Source organism: Typha angustifolia, chromosome 13 (assembly GCF_048772165.1).
Source record: "Typha angustifolia cultivar Huaian chromosome 13, ASM4877216v1, whole genome shotgun sequence".
In the NCBI taxonomy this organism is placed as follows: domain Eukaryota; kingdom Viridiplantae; phylum Streptophyta; class Magnoliopsida; order Poales; family Typhaceae; genus Typha; species Typha angustifolia.
The window spans coordinates 16,991,313-17,017,650 of NC_133251.1; the positions used below are offsets into that span (position 1 = coordinate 16,991,313).

Here is a 26,338-nt window from a genome sequence, read left to right on the forward strand (position 1 = left end):
TTGTGAGAGAAAAGAGAGGTTAGGTAGGAAATTCTAAATGGATGGAGATCCATGTGTTAGGTCATTATAAAATTACAATCGCAAGGAAAGAATGCCATTTTACATTCACCTCAATATTTATAGAAAATGCAGGTAGTGCGCATACATTTTCAGTATTTCCTTAATAGCTTCAATGGTCTAAAACATACAAAAGCTTTCCTATGGTAATAATTTGTCTACGGACATTTGGTTGTACAAACATTTTAGACCAATGCTGCCACATTGTGAGACCAAATAAGAAACAAACGGAGATCCAGAGAGATATAGAGAAAGGAATAAGGCTGAGAAAGCTAAAGGCTTCGTTGAAGTCCTTAATTAAGCTGACTATTTGATAGCATTGGCATTATGGCAAAAGTGTCGATGAAACTCTCCACCAATGCAGCACTTTAGTTTCAGAAAACTTGGTTCCTTTGGAACTGTCAAGGGTCTTGTTGACCTGTCATGCAATTCAAAGATTAAATACAAAAAGCAGTAGTTTATTTTACAATGAAAAATTGTTTAGTTTTGTTCCATTTAATTTGTGCTATCAAATATAAGTAGCCAGATTGTACTGTTTATTAACCATACTGAACTTTGCTGAACAAAATTCAATCATTACGTTGCATTTTTTATTCATAGTTCTGTAGAATATATCAAGGAACTCAACTCAACAATTAATATTGTATGGGTCCCAGGCAAAAGATCATCCAAGTGCATTAGACATCCCGCCAATGCGGGATATTGTCAAAGAAAGATGTCTCATGTACCTAGTCTCACTGTCATCGTTGGGAGTCTTTCCATGAACCAAACAGATGACCAGAGAGTACATGATTGCAGGCCTTATGGCCATATGAATTGATCCTTTGCTAAAGTTGCTTTTAGTACTTTCAATTCTGTATTATTATACTACCTTTGTGGAATGAATGGCCTATCAAATATGGGCATCAGTTGGGCCTTTGGAACCATCTCCTTCCTCATAATCTTGATCTCTTCTTCTTCTATTACCTGCGCCATACTTCTCATGCTGTAAGATAATAAAACTTCATATGATATAGGGTCATTGAAATAACCAGTAAATAGATATTATACTTTTAGAATCTTCTCCTCAAATCTTTTAAGGATCTCCATGGAATTTATCTTGCTTGTAACCTGCAAACCTCATACTTTAGTAGTTGAGGAATAAGGATATGAAGGAAACAGTATATGTAGGGTATTGCTTTTCGTGATGCATCAAATTTCTTGATAACATATCTTATTGTGAATGGAGGAAATATGTTTTGGTCATATTGATTAGAGCATCACCAGATCATTGTATCCAGCACGCCTTGCTGCCCTCTGCTCAGTGTGAAGCCTAAAGTTAATTGGCTTACTCTGCTCTTTTATTAGCAGTTTCGGTAAACTCTGTAGATCATAGTGTTAGATATTACAGCAATAATAAGCCAATACTCATGTTTTTCAAGTAAGAATTTTGGACAAGCGGGATGACCTGAGGCCTTTCAGTTGTCAATAGCAAACCTTGTGCAGTAGGAACCTGCTGTGTCACCTCTGCAGAGACCAGTTGCTGCCTTCTTGTAAGTGCTTGCTCTTTCTTTTGCCCTCGTTGCTGTGGAAATTATTAGAAAGTTATTTATCTGTTTGCTTTATCCAACATAGTTATCATACAGCTTGAGATTTCTTTTCATTAAACTATGCGACCCAATAGAAAGTACATACTCTTCATGAAATTTTGCAAGTGATATTTACACTTTATGTGCATGTAGATGTAGACCATGATATTGATGGCTCTCTAAAGTGATGTTCTTTTTTTTTTTCTGAGAAGTGGCTCTAAAGTGATGTTCTTGTATGGAAATGTCTAATACAGTCAGTTAGCTACGATTGTTGTCTTAGTGGTGTTACTGAACTGGAGCTAGACCTCACAACTAGAAAAGAATATAAATTTAGAGGTTGTCAAAACATTATACCTCAGTTTGAAGTCTACATGGCAGAGGTTGGCCACTCCTTATCTGGCATTTCCTCGCTGAGTTGGGACTAAGTTTTGAGAGCTTGAAGAATAGCACAAAATCCAATCCCTAGATTAGTCTAACCAGCTAAAAATTGTTGCATTAGAAGTTGCAGCAAACTCTCAAACCTTTGAAGCAGAGAACTTGTTAGTGTCTTCCATCTTTGGGTCCTCTAAGGAAGCCTTTCATAATGGGGGCAATATATAGCAGTCTAAACAGAGTACAGTTAAGGGAATACCTTTCAACTTTGTTGCCACTTTACCCGCCATTATGGGTTCCTTCAAGATCTCATTCATTCAGAACCTTTCTAACAGTTTTAGTCTCAGTGTACCAAACTTTCTGATACAATCTCCCATCAAGCAAACATTTGCAACAAACTCCCCTCTTTAAGGTGGGACTGAAATTTCCACCATTGTGTCACTAATCAGAGTTGGTTTTCATACGTCAATCTTCTTGTATCACAACTAAGCAATCTCTCGACCTTTATAATGGTAACTACCTTAACACTGAACTGCCAACAGAATCTCATTCAAATTATATATACATATTCTTTTTTTCCTATCTAAGATGTTTATCTATGCCTTGTAATGATTAGTAAGATTTTGTTTATGATGTCTTGAGAACGGATGTTGGAATTCTTAGGAGGGCCCCATCAAGCCACTCATTTGGTCAGGAGAAAAATGGGAAAAAGAAGATAAAAATAATAATAAGCAGCACAATCATGTAACCGACTTTAGTTGATACTTAATTTGCAAATAAGATTACTAATGAGTCTGGTGATGCATCTGCCTCAAATGTAAATGCTGTCTGTTTGTAGGCTGAAATCATAAACAGAATATGCCTGAAATTGAATCATATGTCGTATATGTCTGAGTAGGTAGCGTACCCACTTATTCTTTATTATCCTTCTGTTAGCAATGATAGTGTATTTTTATATTTATACATGATTCTAAGTTGTTATAATTAATTTTTCTTTTATCGTTTAAGAGCTAAAAAGCTAGAAAATGGGTAATTAAAGACTAACTCAAGTTACGTGTGCCGTCGAACTATTATTTCTACCTAAACACCGTTAAAAACTGTTTCTTTTTATTTTTTTTTGAAATTAAGGAGTTTCATTTAGCTGGCTTGACCCGAGTTAGCTAGCTAACCCGGGTTTTCCTCACCCAAAATGGTATATAGGTTTGAGGGAACCGGGTCTGCCGGACCCAAAATTACAGTGGACCCAACCACTTTCCCACGGTTGGCTGCCCAATCCACCACTCTATTCGCCTCTCTATAGATATTTAATATTTTCCACTCACTATATTCTCTCTGCAAACTTTTGTATTCATCTACCATATTCTTAATACACCACGGAGGGCTCCTTTCATTTCGCAGGATATCGGCAAGCTCTTGGGGGTCCATCTCGACTCTCTTTGCCCACCATCCAGAGACTAAACCTCGCCGCCCATGCTTCCGCGTATAAGACTGACTTATTAGGACACGGCTCCCATGCGAGCTGCAGCACCTTGCCATCTTTGTCTCGCAACACCATACCGGCACCCCCTTGGTAGTGTCCTGCCTCATAGCATCCATCTGTATTGAGCTTACCCAGCCCGCATCCGGGGCTTCCCATTTGGCCTGCCCCCTTGTCGTAGCCTCCTTGGGTGCCTTCTCGTTCTTGGCATATTCTTTGGCCATAGCTAGCACCTTCCTCAGCCGAAGTACTCCGGCGAGGCGTGGTTTCCTATGGACAGGACACGAGGGACCAAGGTGGGGAATGGCAAAACGGAACCTAGGGAGTCGGACTCGACGAGCAAGGAGGCGCCCTTACACGATAATGGAAGCTGGAAGAGAAGCGGGGTGGCTGAGGCATGCACAGAGAACACCGGGAAGATAAAGGTGGCAGACTGTAGCCAGACGTTACCAAAACCTTCGAACCTAGGTAGAAGGAATAGCCAATCGATGAGAAGCGTAGGACCCAATGATGATAGGGTGAGGTCAATGCAAATGAAAGGGAAGGCTAAGGTCATAAATCACAGCCTGGCGCAACCTACAAGGAAAATAGAAGAAGTAACAGTGGTGCAAGTCAACCAGAGCGAAACCCAATTATCCAACGGACAAAAAGTGCGCATGATGGCTAAAGGAAAGGAGAGGCAAGAAGATATACTGGGCTGGCAGAAGATGAAGGACCCCGGGACATCTGGCCAAGCAGGGACAGTAGATTTGGGCGGTTCGGGTACGAGCCTGGAGCCAGACCAAGAGTGTGTCACTATCAACGGTACCGCCATTAGGCTTGGATCGGGAGGGAAGAGAAGTGGGAGAGCTACCTTCACGACCACGTGGCGAGATACTCGTGGTGGAGAGAGTGCGAGATTCCCAACGGGAGGATGCAACGACGGGGTCGTAGCTGCAGGCACCAAACCTCCAACAGAGGCGAACGGACCGAGCGAGGGACATAGCAGAGCTGTGCAGAAGCTAAAGGAGGTGCTGGCGAACCCAAGAAGCGGAGATCATGAGCCAATGGAGGTGGAAGTCACCAAGGAGGAGCAGTGGGCACTGGTATGCGTGGGAAATAGCAATGGGTCCACTGCGACAGGGTCGACTGGAAAAATGGTGGTGGAGGAGACAGAAATGGACCAGGGAAGACTGGCCGCGAAGCGCGGCAGGACGGCCTAACCTAAAAACTGTGTTATGTTTAAAGCAATCTACTGGAACTGTCGTGGTGCCTTGAGGAAGGATGTACTGGATAGGTGCCGGGACATGAGTAGAGAACACGGTGTGGATTTTATATTCTTGTTGGAAACCCATGCAGACGGGGAAAAGGCAAAGGTGGTCAGTCGCGCGATGGGAAGACGGTGGTCCTCCTTTACTGTACCAGCGGAAGGTATATCCGGAGGACTGATACTACTGTGGAAGACAGCGGTAGGCTACGTCGATGTGGTGACGGTGTCGCGGTACGCGGCACACATGGTGGTCTCATCCAAGGAGGGTGAGACGTGGCTGATGACGGCAGTCTACGCCAGTAACCAACTGGAGCAGCAGAAACTGCTCTGGGAAGAACTAGCGGGGCTTGGGAGCCTTGGCTTGCCGTGGCTAGTTGGCGGAGACTTTAACGCAATCCTAGCAGTGGAGGAGAAGAGAAGTAGAGCTACGGTTACGCTTGGACCGAAATCCTCAAATTTTGCTAAGTTCGTGGAGGAGGCCGGAGTGTGTGACCTAGGGTACGAAGGGGTGCCATTCACGTGGTGCAACAATCAGTCGGGAGACAATCGGATATGGGTCAGATTGGACAGAGCCTTGGCGAACCCAGAATGGGTCCGGATGTTTCCTGGGAGCAGAGTGCTGCACCTGGACAGGTCATCTTCTGACCATGCACCATTGCTAGTTCAGGCCCAAGGGACACCGGAGAGGAGACGAAGGCCCTTTCGCTTCGAGCTCTACTGGATGGAGTACAAGGAGTGCCGCGACATCATAGCTAGGTCCTGGAGGGGTACTGCACACGGGAACCCCATGCATGGATTTAATCACAAGATAATGAACATGCAGAGGTACCTCGGACTGTGGAGTAAAGCAGGCCTGGGATGTTTGGAGACAGAAATGAAGGCGGTGCGGATGGAGATCCAAAGACTGGAGGAAAGGGATGCTAGAGAGGAATTGGATGCTGCTGACTTCACCAACCTTCGTTGCTGCTACAACAGGAGGGCCGCGCTAAGCCGACAGATCAATCTGAAATGGCTGCAGCGATCTCGTCTGAAATGGGTGCAGGAGGGGGATAGGAATACGCACTTTTTCCATCTCACGGCAACTCTGAGGGGCCGAAGGAACAAGATCCAAAGGCTCAGGTCAAAGGAAGGGGAATGGACGCAGGATCAAGAGCATATTGCAAAAGAATTTCTTGAGCACTACGAGGAGCTGTGGGGACCAAACACGGCCGAGAGGTGGGAGCTGCCACAGGAGATGGAGCTGCCTGTAATATCCAGTGAAGACCGGATGGCACTGCTGAAGCCGGTGGGCAGCGACGAGATCTTAGAGGCACTACGAAGCATGCCGGCGGGGAAAGCACCGGGGCCGGACGGGATACAGGCGGAGGTTTACCTGGCCCACTGGCAGGAGATGGGAGCTGCATTGTGTGAAGCTGTCAAATACTTCTTCGAACATGCACGGGTTCCACAGCAGTGGGGGCGAACCTTTATAAACCTAATTCCAAAGGTGGATAAACCGGCCACGGTGCGGGACTACCGGCCGATCTCACTCTGCAATGTAGTGTATAAGGTTATTGCAAAGGTGTTGGTTGGTAGACTGAGGGGACTACTTCCACGGCTGGTGGACCAAGAGCAGGTGGCGTTCGTTAGGGGCCGGAACATCTTCGACAACATCCTGGCCGCGCAGGAGATAGCGCACTCGATGACAAATGACAAACACCGGCATCCTCTGATGATGATTAAATTAGACATGGAGAAAGCTTACGACAGAGTAAGCTGGCCGGCCGTCCTAGGAGTGCTGAACGCCATGGGATTTCCGGCAAAGTGGTGTCGGTGGATCAGCGCCTGCATCAAGTCTCCAAGATTTGCCATCCTCGTGAACGGCTCTCCGACAAGATGGTTTACGCCCCACCGCGGGCTGAGGCAGGGAGACCCACTATCCCCATATCTTTTCATCTTGGTCTCGCAAATGCTATCCAGCTTACTCAAAGATCGAATGGCTCGTGGGGTGTTGCAGGGATATAGGGTGGGGGAGATACACCTGTCACACCTTCTGTATGCAGATGACCTACTGATAACCGTTGAGGCGTCTGGGCAGAATGTAGATGTAGTCAAGGAATGCCTGGATATCTACTCGACGGCCACAAACCAAAGAGTTAACCTGGCAAAGTCGGAGTTGTTCCTACCGGAGTGGATGGAGAAGGAAGCTGCGGATAACATACGCTGCCTCATGGGGATGCCGGAAGCGAGAATGCCGTTCAGATATTTAGGTGTACCTATTTCTGGTAAACGGGTCTCGGTTAAGGAGCACAGATGGCTGGTGGAGAGAGTAGCCAAGAAGCTAGCATGGTGGAAACGCAACAGCCTCTCCTTTGCCGGCAGGCTAACCCTGGTACGGTCCACCCTGTTGGCAGTACCAACCTTCTGGCTGAGCTGCTCATGGGTGCCAGATACGGTGTTGGAAGCGATCAATAAAGTGGCGAGGACCTTTCTATGGTCTAATGGCAGTAACAAAGGACTGCATCTAGTAAGCTGGGGCAAGGTGATGCAGCCAAAGCGGGAGGGAGGCCTTGGAGTGCGTAGCCTGAAGCTCACCAGATTCAGTTTGCTTGGTAAGCAGGTGTTCCGGGTGCTCAACGGAGAGGATGCGAATTGGATCAGAATCGTGAATGGAAAGTATGGTGGGCTGCACCCCTGGCAACAAGGGAATTGGAGGACAACGTCTGGAGTTTGGAAAGCACTCTACAACACTGCGAGCGTAATCAAAATGGGTTGCCAGAAACTGATCGGTGATGGAAAGGACTCGTCTGCTGCGGACGATCCGTGGACATCGGCAGTGCCATGGAGGTGGCAACCACGCGTGATACACCCGGACATGATGAGCATGGAGCTCTCAGTGGCGGAGGTACTACGGAGCAGATCAAACAGCGACCACAATCTGGTGGGAGTAGCTGGGCTGGAGCTGGCTTTTGAAATAGCCTGCACCGCCCTGGCTACCGCGGGAGTCAAGGATAAATGGATCTTGTGGCCACACACGTTGGGGAGCCCGAAGCCTTCCTCCATCTATAGATTCCTCAAACCAACCGAGGAGGAAGTGTGGCCGGGCTGGAGGGGGCTGTGGAAGCTAAAGGTGGCGCCGAGAGTGCAGACGTTTTGCTGGAAACTCCTATGGGGGAGACTACCTACTAAGGGAATGCTGCATGCAGTGCGAGTAGGTGGAGATGACAGGTGCAGCCTTTGCGGTCTGTTCAGAGAGACCATTGATCACCTGTTCTATGGCTGCAGATACAGCAAAGAGGTGTGGGCCAAGCTAGATAAGATGCTACCGGAGGTGGTGGAGATGTGCGACGCAGTGACCCCGGAGTGGATAACTACGGCTTGGGGGAGGAGTACAGTGAGTGACGATTACATACGAGCGCTAATAGCAACCACGTGCTGGGGTATATGGAAACAGCGCAACCGGGTGGCTTTCGGAGAGAACAGGGAGGAGGCATCCGCTGTGGCGAAACGGGGCTTGTTCATGACTAATGAATATGCGGCGGAGACGACAAACGCTGTAACGGCGGCGGGACAAGAGCAGAGCGAGTGGAGAAGACCATCGGAAGGGCGAGTCAAACTGAACACTGATGGAGCGTTCCGCGTCCACGCTTGCCAAGCAGGAGCGGGGGCTGTTGTCAGAGACGACAGAGGGAAGCTTATAATAGTTCGATGGGAGCCAGCGCCGGCAGTGTCACCGCTATATGCAGAAGCTTGGGCGCTTCGAATGGGGCTGAGCCTTCTCCGGACAGAGCAGCCGGTGGACGTGGAGGTGGATGCAGAGGTCCTGGTGAAGATACTGAAGGAGGAAACGCCGTGTCCGTGGCAGATCGCAGGTATCATACGCGAGTGTAAAAACCAAATGGAGAGAATTGTGGAGTGTACTGTAGCGCACATAGGGAGAAGGTGTAACGGGTTGGCCGATTGGGCGGCGATGAGGGGATTGGGTGCAACCCGGGTCGGATCGATCCGAGAGGGGGACCCAATCCCTCAAGAACTGTATGACTTGGGAGAAGTGGGCCTAAACCCACCGGATGTGTATGCTTTGGGCCAAGTGGGCTTAAACCCACCGGAGCCAATCATCAATAGCTAAATACAGCTCATTCAATCAAAAAAAAAAAAAAAATACACTACTAGAGTACTAGTGTACTCTATAACAATTGGCTGCTCTGCATCTACCAACCATATAAATTGAATCTGCTTCTGTTACTGTCATGTCTAAGATTCTCTAAAACTATATACTTTGCATTAAGGAAGGAAAAGGAACTAAGGAAGGAAGATTGGCAAAGTAAAATATATAATTATTCTTATATTCACTAGAATTTTAGAATGAAGATATAATAATTATTTGATATGATAAAGTAAAAGAAAATATGAGAAAATTATATATATTTTATTTTTTATCAAAATTATGATAAATGTTTTTAAATTTGTAACGGATATCAATGATAAATTGATAATTAGTTTAGTGTGCGGTACAACATATAATTTTAATAAATAATATTTATATTTTTAAAATATTAACTATTATAAAATATGAAGTTGTATTTTTAAAATAATAAAAAAAATTAATTTCTGAAGTTAAGAGGCAACTAAGTGAACAGAGAGGCATAGAGAAGAAATGGAGAAGGGAGGCAGTGGCCCAACTCCTCATCAGTTTGTCTCAGAGTTGTCGCACGTGCACACCTCAAGAGTACTACACTGTGTGATTGCCAAAGGACTAGGAGACAAGCCTCCTTTTTAACTCTTTTATTAACTCTTTGACTGAGTTTTGATTAATATGAGCTGGACTTCACATATATTAAACGATAATGGTGGTGATTCTTTGAAAGAGCCCTCTTTTCTTTTTCCTTTGGGTAATGCCATGATGCACCATGCTGTTACAATATCCCAGTCTAACATTGTTAGACCTACTCTTTTCAAATTTTCTAGAGCTTGTGATCTTATCATCAAATAGGTTGTTAAGGGGTTGAAGTGATTTATTAGGTAACTAAATAGTTCCCTAATATGATTTTACCAACCATGTGGACTTTTGGAAGCAACTAACATATTAATTAATCAACTTGTGGCAAGTGATTAAATTAGAAGATCACCAATGTTTGATCAAACATTAACATCATCAGTAGGAGAATTTCTCAAGTAACATTGTATTACTAATCCCTCTTGGAATCAAATTCTCATTTGGTTCAAGAGGGAAAAAAAGAAAAAGATTGTTACATCTTTTGTCTACTCCCAAAGGCAAGAAAAAAAAGAAGAAAGAAAGAAGGTCAAACCTACCCACAAAAACAGAGTATGTACAATTTATGTGGGTAACCCCCCAACAAAATGCCCACTATCCCACTATTTCCTTGGCAGGAAAAACAAAGAGAGGGGGTGGGAAAAAAGAAGCTATGAGAAATTAACTTGTGGTCAGTCATGCCAACATAGTAGCATAACTACACATCTGCGAATGATGTAGAGCTTGGCTCTCTGCTCTCTGACAACTCTACTGAGCCCTCCTCTTGGCTTCCCATGGCTCCCTTTCATGCTTGTAGTTCCCTGAGGTGAGGTGTAGATAGTTTTAGATAACTGGGTTGCGATTAATGAGGAGGCTTCTTTATATAGAGAGAAGGGCATCAACATTATTATTATTATTATTCATCGTCTCCAACCCGGGTGATGGGTTGTGTCTAGGAACTGTCCCCCACTTCCATTCCCACGTGCACCTCTTGGTTCAAGTACTTTGGTGACTGCCCAGGGGACAACCCTCTCAACTCTCAAACTCTTGGGTTCTTCTTTATTATTTCCTGCCTCTTTGACTATCTTATGGTATGCCATCCATGAAGGAATTCAGATGAGCCCTTTGATATTAGGATAGAGATGGCATTGTGTATATATATATATATCAGATACAGAGCACTCATTAAATGATGCTTGATTAGATATGCACATTACATGGTGGCATAGGCCATTCGTGTGTTCTGACATGCAAATATTAGAAAGCAGTCTTCAAGATCCGATTGACTAAGAATTTACTGGAAAATTTATCAGCTTTTATCAGCTGTTATGTTCAAGAATCAGGCTAAAAGTTCGATAGCAGCACTAGGAGCCAAGATTCCATTAGCTCGACAGCAAGCTTTTAGATTAATGTCTCCCAAGAAAAAGGTGTTCCAATTCCCAACAGTAGTTAGCTGTCAAACACTTACTCACACATTAATTAATCACTTGCTTAATCAAATCCTAAACTTGCACTCTGCTGTCCTTATGGCCATCCACAGCTCGGTACGGCAGAGTGGCTGAGAGACCTGGATTAAAATTTTCCTACTTGGCACGTGGATTTTCGACAAAACATCGATAACCGAGATAAAGATAGGCAACTTAGCGAGGAGTGGCGAATCTTTCGGCTGAATGTTTCCTCTTTATCTTCTTCTTGTTTTGTTTTTCTCTGATTGCTTGTCGTTATGCTGTAATGTAGGGGTGCTCTTCATTTTTGATAGATGAACAGGTTATAGCTTTGAGCTTTAATTACTCAGTTCTTACATATGGATGCCAAGCACTGAGCTTTTGTTATTGGATCTTGCTTTAATTGCGCTGATACATTTTGTACTGAATATGTCATAACTACATTGTCGTCACGCCGTCAAGTTGTATAGAGTAATGCAAGCTAGATTCGTTATTTTAAATTGTATAGCTTTTGATGATGTTGTGATTGTTGTTAGAGAGATTATTGTTTTCTCCTCAATAGTGGTTCATAAATAATGAAAATAGTACTGAACAAGGCTCAGTTCTGTGGATAAGCTCCTGTTTGGAAGTAGTAACCAATGACTGTGGATTTTGATGATATGAGATATTACCATATTATTTACCAATAAAACCTCTATACAACTCTTCAAATTATCATATGCAATGGGTATGTAATATTTCGCCAGTTCCGACTGCAATAAAATGTTAAAGGCCTGAATTTATAGTGTTTTTGAGATGCACACAATAAATATTTTTTATATTCAGTAAGAGTTGATCATGAGATGGTGTAGATTGAAGGAGAATATTTATCTAAGGATGTGTTACTAATACCCTCTTGGAGTACTTTCTTTTCTTTTGATTAAATCTGTTAAGAGTACTTTCTTATTGTGCAAGAGGAGAATTGATCTCATTTGACCTTGCCAATGATCAAAGGCAAGCAACATAAAGAGCAGAAGAAGACCCCCTCCTAAAAAGTCTGGATACTCATGTATCAGCTTATGTACAGATAGAATGGCTCAACCAAAACCATCCACTATAATTGAGGGGGAAAAAAATGTTGAAAGATAGAATGTTCAAAGAAATAGAAGTGTTTGTATCATTGAGGTCAATCATTCCAGCATAGGAGCATTACGACGCAGCGGCAAATGATGTAAAGCCTAGCTCTCTGCTTTCTCAGAGCTCTGCTGAGTCCTCCTCTCCTCTTCACTTGGCCACTTAGTATCATAGTGAGTGCTTGATCTGATGAAATACAAATGAAAGAAAGAAAAAATCAATTAGGAGTTCTTGCTCTCTTGAGGCAATTGAGCTTGAGCTTGTTAGGGTCAAGGGAGACTGCATTTATATAGAGAGGCAAAGTTGGACTTCCCTTACAACAAACTCTACTTCCTCACATTCAATTTATCTTTCATTGCTAAGGAGACAAGCCATTGACTTTAATAACTAATCTAGTGAAGCATTATAGCTAGCTTCAAAAGAATAGAATATCTTATTATTTGACTTCTTTTGAGTACTTATTCCTACTTACTTATGAAGTGGTCATCCTTGTCTACAAAGGCAAGCTTGGATTGCAGAAAGAATTTGCTAAAAGCTCTTCAGGTTTATGTCACATTTAAATCTAGAGCTTGGCTTCCTAAACTATTGTAATAGTTTAATTTGATGAACCCAAGAATTAAAAGAAAACAAATAAGAGAGTGTGTTGTCTCTTGTAGTAATTGACTTCCTTTGCAAAGTTATCTGTTAGTTTTCATCTTGCCACTTAGACTTTGAGGAACAGCTGTTTGCTTCGAGTTAGAGATAGTGGAAGAGCAGAAGTAGCTTCAGAAGAACTTAATCTATATCTTACTATTTGACTTGGAGTACTTCTTCATAACCATGTTGTTAATGAGGAGGACATGCACAAATTTTATGTTCAACTGTTTGCTTGATGTTTGCCAAATGACTGCAGCAATTACATCCAAAATTATTATAAAACTCAATGCTAAACGATGAGTCGCCACATCACGCTTAATATTAAGTTGTCATCCATGTCTACAAATGCAACTTTGGACATAAAGAATATTTGCTTATATCTATTGCAGGTTCATGCTCCTTTCCTCTTGACATCTTTGCAAGTACAAGCCTTCTTAACTTGCAGGTAGTCAATGCATAACTCTTTATATAGCTCACAAATCCATGTATGCAAAGCCAATATAAGTATAGTTAATCTTGATAGCTACTTGTTTTGCCTTCTTGTTACAACTCCAATGCACAAATGCTACCAGTTCAGCTAATTGAGTCTCTTTGGAAGAGTAGTCATGTTTCTCCTATGTGTTCATGTCCATGGATTAGGCTACAAGAAGCTACATATTTTAACTCCTTTAGGTTAAACAATGCTTAATTAAGGCCTAAGTATATCCATTAGTGGGGGAAAAAAATTAGTATGTTAAGGGTACTTGTACACTTGGAAACTTTGAATGGAAACTAATGGCTGCCGAGAAGAAAGATGGCATCCTTGTTTACAGTGCGGCGCAGCCATTAGGTAATTTGTTCCCCAGACATACATTGTCTGCTAATCCTGTGGGCTTTCAATGAGATTATAAAACTAACTCTTTAATTATGGATGGAAGATAGGGAACAAGAGTACCAGGGTTTAGAACAACCACTAAGCTACATTTGATATATAGAAATATATGAAGCAACCATGGTTTATATTGGAGTTTTAATGACCTCCAAAGTTTAACATACCTCACAAAGTAAATTTACTGCAACTCCTAGCAATTTTTTTTTTCTCCCCATGAATTACTTTATGATCAATAAAGCCTCTCTCAAAAAGGTATACATCTTCCATATATTACAAGTCTACTGCTCCCATACCAATTAAAACAAGCTACGTTTGCTTAGACAAAGAGGCAAGAAGTATAAATAAGCTGCAAAATTTCCAGAGCCTTGTCTCCTAGGCTACATGTGTTATGGAGAGGGAGTTCGTGTCCCTGAGTTTACCCTAACATTTGCTGCCTATATAAAACCCATAAATCCCTTCAAAGGGTAAAGTCTCCTTCTTTTCTTATCTCTCTTTCGTCCACTTTTGTTCATTAAGTTGACTATTTAGTAATGGCCTTCATGAAGGTAGGAAGCCAAGGGAAACAGAGAGGAAGGCTAAGTAGAACTCTGAGAGAGCAAAGAGCCAGGCTCTACATCATTCGCAGATGCATAGTTATGCTCATATGTTGGCATGACTCAGTGTAACTTGGCATATTTACAATGTACCTTCTTCTTCTTTCTTTTTTTCCCTACCCATTTGGTAGTGAGTTTTTGTATAGTTGAGTTATTTTTTAGGGGTTAAATATATTTATCATTTTGTACTTATGCTCAAAAATATTTCTCTCCTAATACTTTAAAAAAAACTCAAATCAGTCTATATTTTATCACTTTGTACACTTATGCTCAAAAGTATTTCTCTCTTATATTTTAAAAAGACTCAAATCAATCTTTATATTTATAACTAAAGTAAGACTGTTAATCTTTCTATCAAATTTAACTGAGCGTCATGACTATTTTCGTCATTTAACGGCATTAAAAGAACTGCGTGTCTTGTTTAACAAACACGATTAAATATTTTGATCATTTTCGCGACGTTCAATTAAGTCTAACAAAAAAACTAGCAGTCTCATTTTAATTGTAAATATAAAAATTGATCTTAGACCTTTTGAAGTATAGGAGAGCAAAATAATTTTAAACATAAATACATAGTAAAACATATTTAACCCTTTTTTTTTTTTTGGGTACTATAGCTTGTTTTCTTTTAATAATCTATTCTCGCATTTTCAAATCAACTTTACTCTGTTATTGAAAGAATTCCAACAGTGCCACATCTTTGTGGTAATTTCTGTTAAGTTACATACATGATACATCCCAACAGCTATGTTCTGTGATTGTGATAAAATTTTATTTACATTCCTCATAGGAGCCTGAAAAAATGTATAGGAACAACACGATTTAAGACAGGTCAGCATAAATTGGCAGAATAGAACAGATGGCTAATGAAATAAAAGACAGTACTCCGAGGCCATTCTCCTCAAAACACAAATGAATGCGTGGTTATCTTTTATATAAGATTGATCCTGCATCTGAGGATTTCTTTCTTCTTTCTTGTCTATTTCCTTCAAGAATGGAAGTTATAGACAGTGAGTTGTGTGTTAATTTACACCACGTATACAAGCATCCTCTTTCAAAGATACAAATAATAACACTGCATTTTATCAAGTCGAACAGTGAGTATTCTGTTCATTTACATTAACTTTCAAGAAGCTGATAGTAATAACTTTACATGTCATAGCAATGCTTCAGTCCTTGCTTATCTGTAACAGTCCTCGATCAGTACTCCCAGTAGACAATATCTTATGGATAAAAAGTAACGCTGGAAAAGAATTGAAGCCAAAGTATAACTCAGAGAGGCCTATCAAAATCGATAAAGTTCATCTACAATGGTACCTAGTTTGAAAGACAAAATAATAGAGTGAGTTGCAAACTCCAGCATCGGTATGTCTGACAATATTAGCAAGGATCGGATACTGTGGCAGAGAACAATATACAAGATAGTCATCAGTCACTTGATTTTAGTTCTTCATAGTCCTGGTCATTCTTGATTTACTCTTCTCTGCAGGTGATTTCCAGATTATCTCATCCAGTTTGCCGCAAAAGTTCTTGTTGAACTGAAAATCAAATAAGAAAGATCAGGCTTGTCTAACAGAAAGGTATATATGTCTAGATGTTAATGTATCACATTGAACAGGAAATTCGTTGACTGGAGGTATCATTGAAATGATGGAAACAAGAAACATGGAACAGAATTATAACATGATCTGCTAAAGGTTTTTACAAACTCAATGATGAAACTGCAAAAGCACTAACCTTGATGTACTCAGAAGCATCTCCAGCTGCTCTTTGAATTTCCACCATGAAAAATGATGGAGCAACTTCAAATATCTGCTTTAATTTTGCAGAGATTCAGAAAACGAAGCAAAGAAATAAACAAATGGACTGAAAACATCAGGTAAGGAACACCAACAATAACTAATTGATTAGCAGGATCAGACAGAAGGGTAACTCACTTCCAGCATAACAGAGAGATGAGCAGTTTTATTTGCTGACAGACCCTCCACTCTCATCTGGAGATTATCGTACTCGAGTTTGTAAGTTAAACAACTTAGAAAAGAAAAGAACATGTCTAGTTTGATAATCATCTTCTAGAGAGAGTAAGAAAACAATGATGACTTAAATAAGAAAATCCATATCCTGGAATAAAATTAATAACAAGAAACTAAGCATTGCCTTCCTATTACTTCAGTACCAGGGCATCTTGAATATGAATCATATTCCATGGATATGATACCTGGGTCATGTAAAATGTTGCAATTTTATTCCTACTATTAAGACAATCGTCTTGCCAAAAATAAAAGAAACATAAAACCTTTATACTCATTATATCTGCTTATATCTGCTTTTAATTCGGAGAACATGCGGTCCACCTGCACAAATTTTAGCAAATCTTATGCAGGAGAAGATTCTACCTTTACAAGCTTAAGAAGTTCTGAGGAATTATTTTAGTTATATAACAAAAATGCAGGAAGTTTCTGCCTAAAGCTCCTGAAGTTTTAACTTTCACTTCAAAATCTTGAAAAGTTCCAATCCGCAGTAGTGTACATGCACACACGCTAGCAATCATGTTTTAATCATACAAGAAAAATGGAGTGCAAATGAACCACAAATAGGGAATGGTTTGCGAAATTGTGCTAGAACTGTTGGTCATGACTCATGAGGCTATTGTTAAATAAACTGCCAACATCAACATCATATAATAGAACAGAGCAGTTCATTTTGGCAACATTAGTAGCATGCCAGCAAATATTGCTTATGCATGAATACAATCTCATTTATCAGCTCAAAGAAGAAGCTGCATTTATTTAATGACAGACATGAAAAAAAAAATCACCTTGTAGTTACGAATATGAGTCTTAAAGCCCATTGATTGTGCAATAACTTCCATAGTTGACAAGACAACTCTGGCTGGTTTGCGTGAAAGAAATCGGGTTTGATGTTTCACAGGATCCTGTCAAGAAGATGAGGAATCAACTTGTCATAAAGATAATATCACAGATAATATTTCAAAGTTCATTTCTTTATAACAGCAAAAATCAGAAGGAAAAAAAAACTTATAGTTATCTTATGCAGAATGATACCTCTCTTCGGTCAAATAACACTGAAAGGTTTAACCCCTGTGAGAGAATAATTAAATCAAATGCATTAAGGATCAAAGGACCCAAGTCTTCGTTCCTAGAATTCTCAAATACCTGCTTGAAATTGGAGAGTCCACAAATTAGAAGCAACTCCCTTGCAGAGAAACTGCCCTTGTATTATAGGAAATCTAATATTCCAGCTGTTTCAGAAAAATTGAACAAATGTATTTCCACTAAGTTGAGACAAGCTCCCTGAGTAACCATGAAAGAATCTATACCTCAGCATCATCAAAAGCAGCAAATACATCATCAAGGTTAACATCATCACTTTCAACTTCTCTAATAGGAACATAGTTCTTCTTAAACCACTCATCATTTCGAATCTCTTCTATCCTGATACGCTGCCCAAATTTGAAGAAACTTATAAGTATACAATGAAGTATCAACCGACCAAGATAAAAGTATCACATTAATATGAATCGCCATGTAAAGGAGCAGCAGCAGAAAATAGTCCCATTAGCTTGTAGATATACAGAGGGAAGAAGAGAAAGTATATCTTCCCAAACAGTTAATAGTTAATCAACTCCAACAGAAGTACAGAAGTGCAAATCTAATAGGAGAAACATGCAATTTAATAAAGGTGATCTAAAATAAGATCCTATTAGTTTTGTCCTAAGAATAGTCAGAGATTTAGTGTTCCAGAAATTTGTTTCAATGCAGAAACTACATTAAGACTACAACACCAAACACACAATGGACTACAAGTGGTGTTCTAAATTCTAATGTTACCAAATATAGGTTATATTAAAAGGACAAATGAAAGAAAGAAGTATCCACTAATTTACCAAGACAATACCTTCAGTTAATTTGAGAAAATATTGCATTATTTGTATTCAAGAAATGAGAGGCAATAAATAACTGTTATAATCACTTACACGTTCAGGGTTAGGATCCAGAATCCTGTGAATCAGGGATTTTGCACCAACAGAAAACCAAGATGGACAAGAAAATTCTGCTTTGTCGATCTGAAAGAAGTATTCCCAGAACAAGGTCAGTAAGGACAGTGTTTTGACTGATATCGTGTACTGACACCACTTCAGCACTTCAAGGTAAGAGTATATGCAGATTAGCATATAAGAATTAAAAGAGTTAATTCAATTATTGGTCCATTGCCAAAATTAAGAGTATCTATAAATAGCATCATACCTTGCTATAAAGGGTGGTCAAATCAACCTCATCAAATGGAAGGTACCCAGCCAATAAAACATAAAGAATGACTCCACATGACCAGATATCAGCAATGGCCCCATTATAACCCTTATGACTGAGTACCTGATGCATAATATCATCCATAATGGCAAATTGTTAAATATCACTGTAGCACATTTATTTGGAATGCATCACTAAATACCAATCAAATAAGAGATTTGCCACAGTATACTCAAAATTTTAGGTTTAAGTGGAGTGATCTAATCATAATTCATGATATGGTTACCTCCGGTGCCACATAGTTTGGAGTTCCACAAGTAGTGCGTAGAAGGCTAACTCCCTATATCAAAATAATTAGGATAATAGAAATAAAAAAAAGATACATCATCATCAAGTAGATGAAGGAAAATAGAAACCTGGTCTGGCAAGGCACTAAGTCCAAAGTCTGAAATTTTCAGATTTCCTTGTGAGTCAAGGAGGAGATTTTCAGGCTGTATATAAAGCAAATTAAAATTAGACCTCATGCAAGAGTAAGTTTTCGCTTTCTTTTTGAATTCCAGACAAGAAACACCTTTAAATCTCGATGGTAGACCCCCTTACTGTGGCAAAAGTCAACGCCATCAATGAGCTGCTGAAAGTATCTACGTGAATCAGCTTCACTAAGCTTCCCCTTACGAACCTGCAAATTTGGATAGTCCCATCACTATACAAATTAAGAATAATTATATATTAAATTGCAGTCACAAGAAATGAACAAACAGATCAGAAGATGCTAAAATGTGACATAAGGGTTAAGGATATGTGTAGCAGTGAACAGCTGTAGGCATGGTAGAGAAATATGTGTAGCACAATGGTATATGTTGAAGAATATTTAACAGCCCTGAGGACAGAGATATATAATGCCTATAAGATAAACTGCAGTATCTCCTCTGCAATTACCCTAGTTTAAGAGATATCGCAAAAGGTTTCAGAACTCTCTACATAAAGTGCACAGAGATTAGTAAATTGCATGTAAAACTGGAAAAATGACTACGGGAAGGACTAAGGCATACAACTAGTTATTTTGTAAAAATATGAAGAATATATACGATTTGGTTCCAGATACATGCAGGCAGAAAAGAAATCCTACAGACATTAAGCAAAGTTAGGTTTGTAAACTGAAAGCAAAGCAAAGCAAAACATAAATGATCCCTTGAAATTAGGGTTTTTACAATTTTATCAAACAATTCACCGCCCGTGATGAATTCTAGGATTATATATATCTTCGTTCGGCTTGCCAAAACCTACATAACAGAAGAAATAATACTTAGTACAAACAAAAATGTGAGACGTTGAAAGCCGAAGATTATCCCATACCTCATGCAGTCTAACAACATTGGGATGTCTAACAAGCTTCATTATGGAAATCTCTCTTTTAATCTGCACAAGGGGAATAAAACAAAATTACCACCTCAGCTCAGCTGTTCTTCTAACATGTTCCCTTAAAGCAATAACTGCTAGAAACGGAAACAGCCATCTCCAGAGAAATTGCCGTACATGCCTAAATTTAAAAATAATAAAAACCTTCACGTTGTCTAATAGGAGTAAAAACAAATTCGTCGGCAATATTTGCCAGTTTCAATCACTGCGAATAAAATCAATGCATCTTCTTCTTAACTCTTCCGCATTTCAGCAAATAGGTCATCGGCATTCTTGTCGACAGAGACAAATCGAAAAATAAACAAAGCAAAAAGAGAAAGATGGCTTCTTCTTTTTTTTTTGTTTCCCACGAACCTGGTCGACCATCTTGTGCTTGACGATTGTGGCTCGATCGAGCACCTTCATGGCGACGCTCTCCCCCGTCTCTGTGTTCTGCGCAAACTTTACCTTCGCAAAAGTGCCTTCCCCTATCGTCCGACCCACCTCATACTTCCCCACCTTTCTCACCACCATCTCCTCTTCCTCTTCCTCTTCTCCTCTCTCTAATCTCTCCCTCTCTCTCTCTCTCTCGATTCAATACTCGATTATATCTTTCTTGTGCTTTGCTTAAACTAGAAGCTGCAGTGGGAAAGTACAGAAAAAAGAAAAGAACAAAGAAAAAAGAGGTGGTGGGAAGAGCACAAAGCCAAAGGGGGACTTATTTATTATTTTTCCTTCTAATATTATTTATACTATATCCTACATGACTATTTCTGGGTTTAAATTTAAGCAACATCAGCTATAATTAAAGAAATATATCATTAAAATCTCACTAATTTTTTAAAAAAGATACTATTTTGATGAGGTTTATTCCTTGGAATTTTGCCCACCTATTTCATGTTGCAACTTGCAAGTAGATTAGTGTCCTGTGACCGAATAGAAAGCTACGCGTTGATGAAAGATTACTTTGTGGGGAGTAATTAGAGAGTAATTAGGGCATAGTTGACCTTTTTGGATAGATAGATAGATAGAATGGAGGGTGGAATTTGCCAAGATATAGTTGGCTCTTCTTACCAAAATGTTTTGGGTTGTATTCTATTCTATCTATCATATCAGATTAGGAATTATCATACTCCAATTTAAATTCGGATTAGTTGTACCCAAAAATATCTTCTCTTCACTAATCCAAATGTTGGGAAACTATCTTCAACCCCCCAATAAGAAGGCACACATTTCCCAAGTTCCTAGAACACTTACAACTGCTCACATCCATAAACTTATATCTACGTTGACTCGTGTGAAGATAGAAACAAGGACACATTGAGGAAGTTAGAAGCGCATTAAGATCCAGCAAAAGTATCTCGGTTTCTTGTACGTAGCAACCAAAGACAAAGGCTACATAGATAGTTCAAAGATTCAACGGGATTGTCTTAGAATTTGGTATGTTTCCATCACAGTTGGTAGTCAAACACTTTGCCTTGACATTCGTTGCTTGAAATGAAAACAGTTACCATGTAGCTCAGTATCATATAATATCGTAGTAAGGCTGGCTGCACAATTACTAAGAGGAATAGCTAAAACTGATATTACAAACAAACAAACAAAAAAAAGCGATCAAAAGAACTATTTTAATTTTTTGTTTATATTCATAAATGATCATCCCAGATGTAGAATATCTCTCACTTGGACAGATTGACAAGATAAATAAGGCTTCGCAAGAAGAGATCAAACTGAAGAGCTCAAACCCAGCAATTATTATAATCTGCGAAAATCCAGTGTACTATATTTTTTTTTGGGTTGAATACCCACAGAAAATATTTTGCACATATCACCAACTTACATATTAATATTATTGCAGAAAACATTCTCGCCTTCTATAAAACGACATCAAATCTATAGGAAATATTCACAGTATGCTCTTTTTACTGTTGCCTTATAGAAGCTATGAATCTTTTTGCAATCCACAGAAATCATGGGATAGACTGGCAATGTAGAGAAATATCATTGTCTTTCCAATCTAGTATGTACTTCTCAGGCCAATTTTAAGCATTCCATTGAGAAGCCTAACTTCCTATTGCTTGAACCAACTGAACTCTTCTGAAATAAAACAGCATGCAAATGCATTGCATGGATTTTGAATGTAGACCATCATCTATTCTCCTCTCTTATCTCAACTGCCAACCTTGCCGCCCTCCAAATTCCCCTATAAACACTCCACCCTCTTTAATCCTCATTAACACAAGGAAAGACTTCTTCTACACTCTACTTCCATTAGAAAGAAATGAAGAACTTCTTCATAATCTTAGTTTCATTGTCCATGGCTTTGGCTACCTCTCTTGCCATTGATAACAATTACCCTGCTAGCCTGGACAAGGCATCATCCGACCCTAGGGCCAGGACTAGTCGTGTTCTTGCACAATATATCCCAAGAGCCTCCATGACATGCAATAACTACCCTAGGGTGTGTCGCAACCCAGGAAGCCCTGGTCCTGACTGTTGCAGGCGGCAGTGTGTGAATGTCGACACCGACTGGCTCAACTGTGGGCGGTGCGGTCGACGGTGCAACTTTGGTCAGCTGTGCTGCGATGGCAATTGCGTGAATGTGATGTTTGATCCATGGAACTGTGGAGGTTGCAAGAACAAGTGCAAGGAAGGAGGCCTCTGCAGATACGGAATGTGCAGCTATGCCTGATAAGGGTTACTTTCCATTTCCAGCATATGAATTAATAGTAAAAAGATATCCATTCTATATCCACTCTACATGTACAAAAGATGTCACAGCATAATAAATGGAAAATAAACAATGTTACATTCTAAATAATAACTATTGTATGTCAAGGAAGGCCATCAAACTAAAGTTTTCCTGATTTCTTCCTTTCAATCTTCTTATATCTATTCAGAACACTATGTCTCAGGTAGCACACTTGTTCCAAGGCAAGAACAATAATTCTTTCTTGCTTATAGAAAGAGGACTAATCACTTTCTGTTAAGACCTTGTTTATGTACAACCTAGTAGCATGTAACAAGATAGTTTCATAATGCAATATGAACCAAAAAGACATACATAAGAAATGGAGTGGTTAGAGGGAGGCCCTTCATTATCTTCAATCACAAGGAAACTAAAAACATATTTCACAGCAATAATTCTTCCTTGCTTTTAGAAAGAGGACTAGTTTTTCCATAAAGAATTTGTTTATGTACAACCAGGTAGCCCATGACAAGAAAATTTCATATTGTAACATGAAACTAAAAGTACATATGGGATGGAGTGGTTAACTGGTTATGAGGAGACCTATCATTATCTTAAAAAGTAGACTGGGTATTTGGACTACAAAGCATTGTACCATTAGCTATAATCTATTAGATTAAATATGCACTCAAATATCAAAGATTAATGCACAATTATATGGAGGGTGTTCGTGAATCCTTCATATGTTCTACAAAACATCTGACATATTTAATCGGGTACATAATGTAAAAGAATTTACTTCCATATTAGATATTTCAGAAGGGAATGGCAAGGCTGATACTATGATGATAGGATGATACATGTATTGACTCGAAAAAACAAAAACAAAATAATAATAAGGATCAACCTATATATATGCCAGGGGCGCAGTGAAGTGGGCGGAGACAGGTGCAGAGATATATATGTTTCAGAATCTGGGTGACTAATAACAACAACCTTCAATAGAAGTTTCACCTGTCGGTTTCTGATCATGCTGCATAACGAGTAAATACTTGCAGATCGAGAGGTAAAAAATATATTGATACTCTTCTAATGGGTGCTTACTCTTATAATAGATTCTAAAATTCTGTAAAAGAACCATTTATTTACAACCAAAACAAGAACAATAATGGTTCAAGTATCCGAGAGTGAAAAAGATTGAGCGTGAGAAATATATAAAGACGGTGATGAGATGATTAGGAAATTGTATGGTGGAGTCGGACTGAATCAATCGAGATGCATTTGGCCATTGAAGATGCCAAACCTGAAATCAATTGAACTAGGAAAGTCAACTCTAAATAATTTTTAATGACTACCTTTCAACATTCTTCTATGTGGACCAAGAAAGTAGAGTCTTAATAATTGTTTATGACCTTTCCCCTAGTGACTAAACATATTACTTTTCCCCGATCAAGTTTATGACAGACAGATAAAGACTCATTATTAGATTCCCACAAGGGTGCTAAACAGTATCCAATATATAGATAAGGCATAACCTCAAATCTACAACTAATATAAATTATGCAAATAGAGAAAATAATAAAGCTGCTGGATATTTCTGGTTTAGGAAGAGCATGTGTGATAACATTCAGTAGTTCTGACATGTAAGAAAGGTTTATGATTCACTCAGGACACGTAGGAATGGTCAGAATTCAGAAAATGAAACAACTCTGAAAAATGATAGAGATAAATGAAATCAAAACAAAAGTCATCTAACTAAGACACTTATTTGTTGTTCTGAAAAACATCTCTTTAACATTTTAATTTTCATCTGCAAACATCTCTCGAACATTCTAATCTGTTCCGTACTAGACCTTCAACTACAAAGTTAAGAATTAAAGCTCGGTTTGCTATCCTCGAGTACCTCATGCATTTTATGATAAATTTGTGATGTACAAAAGAAAATCAGAATACTCGAAAGTATTCTGAGTTTCTATCAATGTAAGAGTGTGAGATCTTTCTTCGCATTTCAAAGCTTCATATGGTGAACAGAAAACAATAGCATAGTTGTCTTTCAAAACCATATAAAACTGCTTTCACCAACATGCAGAACTCTCCAAGATTCAACAATCAAACAAGCATTACAGTAGTCATAGAAAAGAACAGAGTCATCCACGCAAAATTACCAATTTCATTAAGCAGTGCATCCATCAAAACAAAGAAAGTCTGAGGCAAGAACAGTTTTGCCACAAAATTTGTCTTACACGTATATGGACTTATCAAGGTTGTAGAAAAGGCCTGTCTTTCCAAAACAAAGCAGCATTCATTCCTCGCCTCTTATATTATTCCATACTAGGATTATAAAAACTCATAGTAAGCAACAGTATACAGCATCAAGAATCAAAAACACCATATTAAATTCCATAAACCACATCTTCACCATTCTAATTACCTCTACCTCCTTAGGCGGAGGAAGACTGCAGTCATGGCTGCTGCCGTCGCAACGCTAACAGACGCCACAGCCCCCGCTGCAGTCCAAGACACGTTCATCTCCTTCGGTGGCACCAGCTCAGCCTCTCTCTTGGTTCTGATCTCCTCTGACAGCGTGGAGTTCCTCTCTGCCAGCTCCCGGAGGGCCTGGTTCAGCTCCAACTCCCGCTCTGCCATCTTCTCCGCCTGCCACTCCGCCGCCTTGTTGGCGTTCTTCTCCGCCCGCATCATCTCCTCCTTGAGGGTCTTTATCTTATCCTCCGCCTCCTCTCTCTCCTTCTCTAGGGCCTTCACCTTCGCCTCCAGCGAAGCGATCACCTCGTCCTTGCCTTCAGCTTCCGCGAGCTTCGCCTCCAGGCTCTTGATCTTGGTCCGCAGAGCGTCCTTCTCAGCACTGAGGCCATCGATAGCGCGGCGCATCTCGCGGGCTTGTTCATCGAAGTCCTCGGCGGCGGTGGATGACGCAACGAGGTCGCTCTGAGCGCGGTAGATCTCGCCCTCGAGGCGGTGAGCGTGGTCGGCGATGGCCCTCTGCTGGCGGCGGGCGTCATCCAGCTCTCTCTCCAGGTTAATCTTATCCGCTTTCAACCCCTCGATCTCCTTCCGCAGAAGATCGACGGTATGATTCTCCTCTCCTGCGTCGCCATCGGCGTCGGCGGCGGCGGCGGAGGGGGAATCCTTCTTGGGGTCAGCTTCTTGGTCTTTGGTGAGGGTTTGCTCGCCGTTGGAGACGGGAGTTGGGGAGGTTAGGGACTCATCGCCGCCATTGGTGGTTAGGGTTTGGTCGCCGTCTTCCATTTTCGCGCGAATGGGTCGGCTACTTTCTCACACTCTTTTCTTTGGTCGAGGAGAAGAGAAGGATGTGATGCGACGATGATATTAGTTTAAATAAAGGGGCGGTGGATATTCTCGCCTTTATCATCCACCACACGCGCGGATCCGATCCGTTAATTCATGTGAAAATTATTTTATTTCTAATAAATTACTCTTTAACGTGCAAGGCACTTTCTAATCCTATTATTATACTTTTTTAATACAGCTTTATCCACCATCAAGTGATGGATACCCACCAAATATATTCAGAGGAAAAATATAAATAGTTATTATCTATTCTCAAACTAAGCAATCCTTTTATCAACAATGCCATAGAATTTTAATTCTGTACACTATGTGCATATCTTAGTTCTTAGATGATATGATCTAAATAAATGTATTGTATAATTTCAATGTTTTTTATATTAACTGTATATATATATTATTAAGTTTATAATACAAATTAATTTGAAAATAATAATTAAAGTATGTTAAAATTCAAATATTACAAGAATTTTAATGGATTTTTAACCGTTATTAATGATATTTTTAATTGATTAAGGGGCAATAAATTTAAGAGGGTTA

The 26,338-nt window shown here is 40.1% G+C and overlaps 4 protein-coding genes across 5 annotated transcripts; all 4 read right to left on the bottom strand.

Moving 5' to 3' along the window:
- Positions 1-75: 75 nt before the first annotated feature.
- LOC140773294 (uncharacterized) lies at positions 76-3,698 on the bottom strand. Its single transcript, XM_073115771.1, has 8 exons — positions 3,354-3,698; positions 2,147-2,200; positions 1,980-2,060; positions 1,505-1,621; positions 1,321-1,419; positions 1,108-1,167; positions 929-1,023; positions 76-475 (listed from the first exon to the last, which is right to left on the bottom strand). The coding sequence occupies exons 1-8, from the start codon at positions 3,696-3,698 to the stop codon at positions 364-366; spliced, it is 963 nt and encodes a 320-aa protein (XP_072971872.1). The 3' UTR covers positions 76-363.
- Positions 3,699-9,877: 6,179 nt separating this feature from the next.
- Positions 9,878-10,287, bottom strand: LOC140774686 (small polypeptide DEVIL 4-like). Its single transcript, XM_073117773.1, has one exon. The coding sequence runs from the start codon at positions 10,262-10,264 to the stop codon at positions 10,148-10,150; it is 117 nt and encodes a 38-aa protein (XP_072973874.1). The 5' UTR covers positions 10,265-10,287; the 3' UTR covers positions 9,878-10,147.
- A 4,752-nt stretch (positions 10,288-15,039) lies between these two features.
- Positions 15,040-20,483, bottom strand: LOC140772901 (CBL-interacting protein kinase 8-like). 2 transcript variants are annotated; one of them, XM_073115151.1, is made up of 14 exons: positions 20,158-20,477; positions 19,741-19,803; positions 19,596-19,667; positions 18,956-19,063; positions 18,801-18,875; positions 18,671-18,724; positions 18,382-18,507; positions 18,111-18,200; positions 17,454-17,576; positions 17,179-17,289; positions 16,932-17,048; positions 16,051-16,107; positions 15,851-15,925; positions 15,040-15,651 (listed from the first exon to the last, which is right to left on the bottom strand). In XM_073115151.1, exons 1-14 carry the CDS (start codon positions 20,314-20,316, stop codon positions 15,556-15,558), a joined length of 1,326 nt encoding a protein of 441 aa, XP_072971252.1. In that variant the 5' UTR covers positions 20,317-20,477; the 3' UTR covers positions 15,040-15,555. The 2 variants fall into 2 exon arrangements, with proteins under 2 accessions (XP_072971252.1, XP_072971253.1); XM_073115152.1 differs by lacking the exons at positions 15,040-15,651; positions 15,851-15,925; positions 16,051-16,107 and adding exons at positions 16,116-16,331; positions 16,410-16,467 and having other exon boundaries at positions 20,158-20,483.
- Positions 20,484-21,513: 1,030 nt separating this feature from the next.
- LOC140772902 (uncharacterized) lies at positions 21,514-25,798 on the bottom strand. Its single transcript, XM_073115153.1, has 2 exons — positions 24,903-25,798; positions 21,514-22,443 (listed from the first exon to the last, which is right to left on the bottom strand). The coding sequence occupies exon 1, from the start codon at positions 25,736-25,738 to the stop codon at positions 24,905-24,907; it is 834 nt and encodes a 277-aa protein (XP_072971254.1). The 5' UTR covers positions 25,739-25,798; the 3' UTR covers positions 21,514-22,443; positions 24,903-24,904.
- Positions 25,799-26,338: the final 540 nt, after the last annotated feature.

Excerpts from the sequence above, each read along its gene's own strand:
- LOC140772901 (XM_073115151.1), bottom strand. The coding sequence starts at position 20,316 with ATGGTGGTGAGAAAGGTGGGGAAGTATGAGGTGGGTCGGACGATAGGG. Across the intron at positions 18,876-18,955 it reads TCTACCATCGAGATTTAAAG|CCTGAAAATCTCCTCCTTGA; the intron begins GTGTTTCTTGTC and ends CTTTATATACAG. Across the intron at positions 15,926-16,050 it reads ATCTCTCTGTTATGCTGGAA|ATATTTGAAGTTGCTCCATC; the intron begins GTGAGTTACCCT and ends AAATTAAAGCAG.
- LOC140773294 (XM_073115771.1), bottom strand. The coding sequence starts at position 3,698 with ATGGCCAAAGAATATGCCAAGAACGAGAAGGCACCCAAGGAGGCTACG. Across the intron at positions 2,061-2,146 it reads ACAAGTTCTCTGCTTCAAAG|CTCTCAAAACTTAGTCCCAA; the intron begins GTTTGAGAGTTT and ends CTATTCTTCAAG. Across the intron at positions 1,168-1,320 it reads GTGCTGGATACAATGATCTG|GTTACAAGCAAGATAAATTC; the intron begins GTGATGCTCTAA and ends TGAGGTTTGCAG.
- LOC140772902 (XM_073115153.1), bottom strand. The coding sequence starts at position 25,738 with ATGGAAGACGGCGACCAAACCCTAACCACCAATGGCGGCGATGAGTCC.
- LOC140774686 (XM_073117773.1), bottom strand. The coding sequence starts at position 10,264 with ATGAAAGGGAGCCATGGGAAGCCAAGAGGAGGGCTCAGTAGAGTTGTC.